The 8,449-nt window shown below is 36.7% G+C and overlaps 1 protein-coding gene across 1 annotated transcript; it reads left to right on the top strand.

The window, feature by feature from the left end:
* Positions 1 to 4,837: 4,837 nt before the first annotated feature.
* LOC125171887 (olfactory receptor 2L8-like) lies at positions 4,838 to 5,770 on the top strand. The gene has a single exon (XM_047869111.1). The coding sequence runs from the start codon at positions 4,838 to 4,840 to the stop codon at positions 5,768 to 5,770; it is 933 nt and encodes a 310-aa protein (XP_047725067.1).
* Positions 5,771 to 8,449: the final 2,679 nt, after the last annotated feature.

Consider the following 8,449-nt stretch of genomic DNA (forward strand, 5'->3'; position numbering starts at 1 on the left):
CGTATTCAACGGCATATAAAAAGAATTATTCACCATGATCAAGTGGGATTCATTCCTGGGATGCAGGGCTGGTTCAACATTCGCAAATCAATCAACGTGATACATCACATTAACAAAAAAAGAGAGAAGAACCATATGATCCTGTCAATCGATGCAGAAAAGGCCTTCGACAAAATCCAGCACCTTTTCTTAATAAAAACCCTTGAGAAAGTCGGGATAGAAGGAACATACTTAAAGATCATAAAAGCCATTTATGAAAAGCCCACAGCTAACATCATCCTCAACGGGGAAAAACTGAGAGCTTTTTCCCTGAGATCAGGAACACGACAAGGATGCCCACTCTCACCGCTGCTGTTTAGCATAGTGCTGGAAGTTCTAGCATCAGCAATCAGACAACAAAAGGAAATCAAAGGCATCAAAATTGGCAAAGATGAAGTCAAGCTTTCGCTTTTTGCAAATGACATGATATTATACATGGAAAATCCGATAGACTCCACCAAAAGTCTGCTAGAACTGATACAGGAATTCAGCAAAGTTGCATGATACAAAATCAATGTACAGAAATCAGTTGCATTCTTATACACTAACAATGAAGCAACAGAAAGACAAATAAAGAAACTGATCCCATTCACAATTGCACCAAGAAGCATAAAATACCTAGGAATAAATCTAACCAAAGATGTAAAGGATCTGTATGCTGAAAACTATAGAAAGCTTATGAAGGCAATTGAAGAAGATTTAAAGAAATGGAAAGACATACCCTGCTCATGGATTGGAAAAATAAATATTGTCAAAATGTCAATACTACCCAAAGCTATCTACACATTCAATGCAATCCCAATCAAAATTGCACCATCATTCTTCTCGAAACTAGAACAAGCAATCCTAAAATTCATATGGATCCACAAAAGGCCCCGAATAGCCAAAGGAATTTTGAAGAAGAAGACCAAAGCAGGAGGCATCACAATCCCAGACTTTAGCCTCTACTACAAAGCTGTTATCATCAAGACAGCATGGTATTGGCACCAAAACAGACACATAGACCAATGGAATAGAATAGAAACCCCAGAACTAGACCCACAAACGTATGGCCAACTCATCTTTGACAAAGCAGGAAAGAACATCCAATGGAAAAAAGACAGCCTCTTTAACAAATGGTGCTGGGAGAACTGGACAGCAACATGCAGAAGGTTGAAACGAGACCACTTTCTCACACCATTCACAAAAATAAACTCAAAATGGATCAAGGACCTAAATGTGAGACAGGAAACCATCAAAACCTCAGAGGAGAAAGCAGGAAAAGACCTCTCTGACCTCAGCCGTAGCAATCTCTTACTCGACACATCCCAAAAGACAAGGGAATTAAAAGCAAAAGTGAATTACTGGGACCTTATGAAGATAAAAAGCTTCTGCACAGCAAAGGAAACAACCAACAAAACTAAAAGACAACCAACGGAATGGGAAAAGATATTCGCAAATGACATATCGGACAAAGGGCTAGTATCCAAAATCTATAAAGAGCTCACCAAACTCCACACCCAAAAAACAAATAACCCAGTGAAGAAATGGGCAGAAAACATGAATAGACACTTCTCTAAAGAAGACATCCGGATGGCCAACAGGCACATGAAAAGATGTTCAGCGTCGCTCCTTATCAGGGAAATACAACTCAAAACCACACTCAGGTATCACCTCACGCCAGTCAGAGTGGCCAAAATGAACAAATCAGGAGACTATAGATGCTGGAGAGGATGTGGAGAAACGGGAACCCTCTTGCACTGTTGGTGGGAATGCAAATTGGTGCAGCCGCTCTGGAAAGCAGTGTGGAGGTTCCTCAGAAAATTAAAAATAGACCTACCCTATGACCCAGCAATAGCACTGCTAGGAATTTATCCAAGGGATACAGGAGTACTGATGCATAGGGCCACTTGTACCCCAATGTTCATAGCAGCACTCTCAACAATAGCCAAATTATGGAAAGAGCCTAAATGTCCATCAACTGATGAATGGATAAAGAAATTGTGGTTTATATACACAATGGAATATTACGTGGCAATGAGAAAAAATGAAATATGGCCTTTTGTAGCAACGTGGATGGAACTGGAGAGTGTGATGCTAAGTGAAATAAGCCATACAGAGAAAGACAGATACCATATGGTTTCACTCTTATGTGGATCCTGAGAAACTTAACAGGAACCCATGGGGGAGGGGAAGGAAAAAAAAAAAAGAGGTTAGAATGGGAGAGAGCCAAAGCATAAGAGACTGTTAAAAACTGAGAACAAACTGAGGGTTGATGGGGGGTGGGAGGGAGGAGAGGGTGGGTGATGGGTATTGAGGAGGGCACCTTTTGGGATGAGCACTGGGTGTTGTATGGAAACCAATTTGTCAATAAATTTCAGAAAAAAAAATAAACCTTTCATTAAATAACAAAAAAAAAAAAGATTTCCTAAAGCACAAAGGATTTCTATAATTTATCCTTCTGTAGCAGGCTAACTTTTGGTAAGGATATTGCTGGCCTGAAAATTCATTGGAGAAAAGAAGGGAAGCACAATTTTGAAATACTGTTGACTTTGAGATAGACCTCTGCATACTGACTAGGGGACACAAATTCTAGACACAGCTATACATTGGTTGCTATGTTCTTAAAGAAATTACTGTAAGTATTTGGATCTTAATTAATTTATTTTTTTTATCTGTGTGACAATAGGAGCATATTTTAAAATTCTGTACCAACAATAAATACATGAACTCTAAAATTGAGTCCCATTTTCTCAGTGTTTTAATTTCAAACTTCTGAAGAAAAGGATAGGAAAAGAAACTAATGCAAGGAGAGTAACAGAAATGCAGCATATCAGCCACTTTCAAATTTGCAAAGCAACTGAAAGATAGAATATGTGTATCTGCAACCTGACTTACAGACAACATGAGTGTTCTTTCGTGAACATGTTGTTAGACTGTGACACTTTTTGATTGAAAGAAACTATGGCTTGCACTTCATTTAAAAGTCCTGTGATATTATTTATTGCTAAATGATATTGTGAGGCCTCTCTTCTTCCATTTAGTAGAGACCAAGTGTGAGCTGTTGTGTTGTTGCAGGGAGCCAGTGAGAATACAGGGAGAGCAGGAGGACAGAGGAAACATGTTTCTAAGGAGAAAATGTAAAATGTGTGACTTTAATCTCAAAACCAATTTTATTTGAGCACAAAATAATTTATTAGAGACATTTGCCATCATATACTGCCTAGTAGACATAGACAATTCTTGTTTAAATAGCTACTTTACTGGAAATTTGGGGTGGCTAACGTGAGCAATTCTTTGTGATTCCTTGCTTTTCATAAGGTACAGGATAAACTATATCTTTTTAGCTCATGATAAGTTACTCAAGTTCTGTGAATGTCATTTATTTTAAAAATTTTAATGTTTTGGGGCACCTGGGTGGCGCAGTCGGTTAAGCGTCCGACTTCAGCCAGGTCACGATCTCGTGGTCCGTGAGTTCGAGCCCCGCGTCAGGCTCTGGGCTGATGGCTCAGAGCCTGGAGCCTGTTTCCGATTCTGTGTCTCCCTCTCTCTCTGCCCCTCCCCCGTTCATGCTCTGTCTCTCTCTGTCCCAAAAATAAACGTTGAAAAAAAAATTTAATGTTTTTATTTATTTATTTTTGACAGAGAGACAGAGAGCAAGTAGGGGAGGATCAGAGAGAGAGGGAGACACAGAATCTGAAGCAGGCTCCAGACTCTGAGCTGTCAGCATAAAGCCTGACACAGGGCTCAAACTCACAGACCTTTAGATCATGACCTGAGTTGAAGTTGGACTCTTAACTGACTGAGCCGCCCAGGCACCCCATGATGCTTATTTTACAATTGTGAGTAATGATACCAGCCTCAGAATTTTGTTTCGACTTAGCATAATTTCTTATACCTGTCCAGGATGTTAGTGAAATGGAAAATAAAGGTTACATCTGAGTCTTCCCTTCCACTTATGGAAATGGCCCAGGAGCAAAATATTATATTTCTCTCATCCAGTATGTCACTTCAGACAAATATTGTCATTGTTGTCAGTAGAAGACAGCCAACATTTTCAATGTTGTGCAGTAAGATTAATCCAATGCTTACGTGTCAAAGTTGCAAGGGGATTGGAAGTAATCAATATAGGTCAGAGTTTTGTAAATGGACTATGCATAGTGACTATGCATTAGTGACTAGAAGCAAAATAAATGGGTAAAAAGTAATCAAATTGAGGATTCTTTATGCATTCAAAAATTGTCTACTTTGTCAAAATTAAAATAAACATCTAGTGCTTATGAATGAATTCCTGCTGGGGAGATCTTTCATTTTAATAAAGTCCTAGTCTAAATAGTAGAAAATAAATACACATGAGCCAAACCCATATTAATTAAATTATTAGTCAACTTGTGGTTAGTCTTGGCAATAAGATTTATGCTTAACTCAAATTAAGCTTTAATATTTTAGATATGTGAACTTATGAAGAGCATAAATTACTCATATCACGTTTATGATATGTATATGATATATGATCATATCACATATATGATATGTATAAATACACGGTGGGTATTTATATTTGCTTTTTATTATTTCATAGATTCTTTTCAGAAGAATTTGAATGCATATGCTTATCACCTTGCCTTGTGACTTTGTGAAACAACATAGAACTTCTTTCTCAAAGTAAGAAATGTTGATTATTTATTTAAGGAACTAGATATTTCATACACACTTCAGAATTAGACTAAAATAGTTTGGATAAAATGTAAAAACTCACATTTCTTTATTTTTCACACATGAGTTTTTCTTTTTCTTCAGGAAAACCAATGAATAGAAAATGGAAAATAACAACCAAACATTAACAGGCTTCCTTTTATTGGGGTTGTTTCCACCATCAAGAATTGGGTTGTTTCTTTTCATTCTCATTGTTATCATTTTCCTAATGGCTCTTTTCGGAAACCTGTCCATGTTTCTCCTCATCCTCCTGGACATCCATCTCCACACACCCATGTATTTTCTACTTAGTCAGCTCTCCCTCATGGACCTGAACTACATCTCCACCATCGTCCCCAAGATGGCATCCAATTATCTCTTTGGAAACAAGTCTATCTCCTTTATTGAGTGTGGGGTACAGAGCTTCTTCTTCTTGACTTTAGCAGGTGCAGAAGGGTTACTATTGGCCTCTATGGCCTATGATCGCTATTTGGCTATTTGCTTTCCTCTTCATTATCCCATTCGTATGAGCAAAAAAGTGTGTATGTTGATGATAACAGGATCTTGGATAATGGGCTCAATCAACTCCTGTGCCCACACTGTATATGCCCTCCATATCCCTTATTGTCGATCCAGGTCCATCAACCATTTCTTCTGTGATGTCCCGGCCATGCTGACTCTGGCTTGCATGGACACCTGGGTCTATGAGTACACAGTGTTTGTGAGCACCACACTCTTGATTGCATTTCCTTTCATTGGCATTGCATGTTCTTATGGCCGAGTTCTCCATGCCATCTGCCACATGCACTCAACAGAAGGAAGGAAGAAAGCCTATTCTACCTGCAGCACACACCTCACTGTGGTGACTTTCTACTATGCACCCTTTGCTTATACTTATCTACGCCCACGATCGTGGAGATCTCCAACAGAGGACAAGATTCTTGCTGTCTTCTACACCATCCTGACCCCAATGCTCAACCCCATCATTTATAGCCTGAGAAACAAGGAGGTGATGGGAGCCCTGAGAAGAGTCATTCAGAGGATCTGCTCTGTATAAGTTTAGAAAAAGTTCTCTTTAATCCGCCTGTCTTAAAATTCCATCATTTTCATCTTTTACAACTCATTAAAACAATACCATTCCAAGATTGAAGACGAAGGTTATATTAATCTAGAAAATTAAGATAATTGAGATTTGACAAAATAATTTTATATTCTCACTGCTTTTTTGTTTGTTTTCTTTGTGGTAATTTTTCAATAAATAGAAAGAACATACATTTTCTCTTAACCTGTGGGTAATAAGAATTTATTAATACATTGAAATGATTATGAAACAGTCCAAAATGATAGTATTAGTCATTATACTAATTCTTACATACTTATATCTTCCTAAATGGCTAAAATAGGAAGACAAGAGCAAAAAGTATAACATCCCAGGTTTCTTTGAAATCAAATACCCCCCTATATATATATGTATATATATATATATATAATATTTTATACTTACCTGGTGAAAAATGATTCTTCTGTTTCCTTATTTTGGGGGGAAGTGATAGGTATAGAGATTGGGCAAAGAACTCTGTATGGAATTAGACATTCTCAGACCACTGAGGAGGAAATACAAGTTTATATATTTTATGTTAAGGGCACTGGAAGTAACTAGATGAATCCTAAGAAAGTAATTTATAACAGGTATACATGATCAGGATAATTAATTGTGATCAGGAAAATGAAAAATAGACTATGGGATAATGAGAGCCATTTTCTAAAAGGATTGATGGGAGTTATATGCTGTTTAGTGCAGATTAATCAGTCTGAGCCACTCCCCAGTTATTCTTCAAAACACTCAAATTTCACAGCCCCAAAAACCACTAATTCCATTTCATAGGATGATTTCTGTTAGCAGCATTTCATTATATATTCCCCCCGAAATGAACAAAGATTCCCATTTACCTACATCCTTACCAACATGTTATTCCCTGTATTTTTGAAAATAGCTATTCTTAATGAGTAAGGTGATATCTCATTGTGTCTTTTATTTGCTTTTCCCTGATTATTTACGACGTTGATCATCCTTTTATTATTTTTTTCTTTCTTTAACTTTTTGTCCATCTGTATGTCTTCTTTGGAAAACAATGTCTATTCATGTCTTCTGTCCATTTTGTAATCATTTTTTGTGCTATTGAAATTGTGTCTTCTTTATCTATTTTGAATACTAGCCTCCCTTATTATACATATCACTTAAAAGTATATTTTCCTATTCAGTAGTTTGTCTTCTAATTTTGTTGATGGTTCTTTTTGTTGTGTATATTTTTAGTTTGATATAGCCCAACTTATTTTCACTTTTCTTCTTTTTGCCTTTTGTGTAATATTTAAAAATAATAAGTATTATGAATATCTATGTCAGGAAGTTAACCACCTGTTTTTTCTGGAAGTTTTGTGGTGTCAATTCTTACATTTGTCTTCAATCCCTTTTAAAATAATTTTTGTGTAGGGTTTATGATAATGGCTTGCATGTGGCCACATAGTTTTCTGACTGGAAAATGCATAGCATTTACACTTACTGAATAGACTGTTCTCTCAGTCTATTATTCTGTTATACTAATATATAATATTCTAATATTATTCTAATATATATAGAATATATAATATTCTAATATACTGTTCTCTCAGTATATTATTGGCTCAGTTCTCTCAGTCTATTATTCTGTTATACTAATATATAATATTCTAATATTATTCTAATATATATAGAATATATAATATTCTAATATACTGTTCTCTCAGTATATTATTGGCTTATTTCTTGTAAATTAGCTAACCATATATTCATGGATTTATTTCTGGTCTGGGCTTCCTTACTCTTCCTTATCCTTTAGAATACACTTAATGTCATAGCACAATGCAATGCTCACTGTTTTTGTGTCTCCTGGAGAAGTATGCTTCTACACCTCCTCCGCACTGTTTAGGAAGCACAGGGTATTTTACGTTGCTTCATTATCAGAGTCTTATGGGCTCTTAGGGAATCATTACTTCTCTGAGTAAACTCACAGCCATTGCAGTATGTCTACCATCAAGTGTTCACCCATGGTCATTGTGGTTTCCTAAGGATAATTTTGCCCTGAGATCCCACCAACAGGTTCCATTATATCCCACAATCAAGTTCTTGTGAATTTCTTTTTTTTTATTTTATTTTTTTAATAAATTTACATCCAAATGAGTTGGCATGTAGTGCAACAATGATTTCAGGAGTAGATTCCTTAGTGCCCCTTACCCATTTAGCCCATCCTCCCTCCCACAACCCCTCCAGTAACCCTCAGTTTGTTCTCCATATTTATGAGTCTCTTCTTTTTTGTCCCCCTCCCTGTTTATATTTTATTTTTGTTTCCCTTCCCTTATGTTCATCTGTTTTGTCTCTTAAAGTCCTCATATGACTGAAGTCATATGTTTTTTGTCTTTCTCTGACTAAGTTCACTTAGCATCATACCCTCCAGTTCCAACCATGTAGTTGCAAATGGCAAGATTTCATTCTTTTTGATTGCCAAGTAATACTCCATTGTATATATATATACCACATCTTCTATATCCATTCACCCATCAATGGACATTTGGGCTCTTTCCATATTTTGGTTATTGTTGATAGTGCTGCTATAAACATGGGGGTGTATGTGTCCCTTCAAAACAGCACACCTGTGTCCCGTGGATAAATGCCTAGTAGTGCAATTATGGGGTCAGGGGT

This window comes from Prionailurus viverrinus, chromosome A1, assembly GCF_022837055.1.
Source record: "Prionailurus viverrinus isolate Anna chromosome A1, UM_Priviv_1.0, whole genome shotgun sequence".
Lineage (NCBI taxonomy): Eukaryota > Metazoa > Chordata > Mammalia > Carnivora > Felidae > Prionailurus > Prionailurus viverrinus.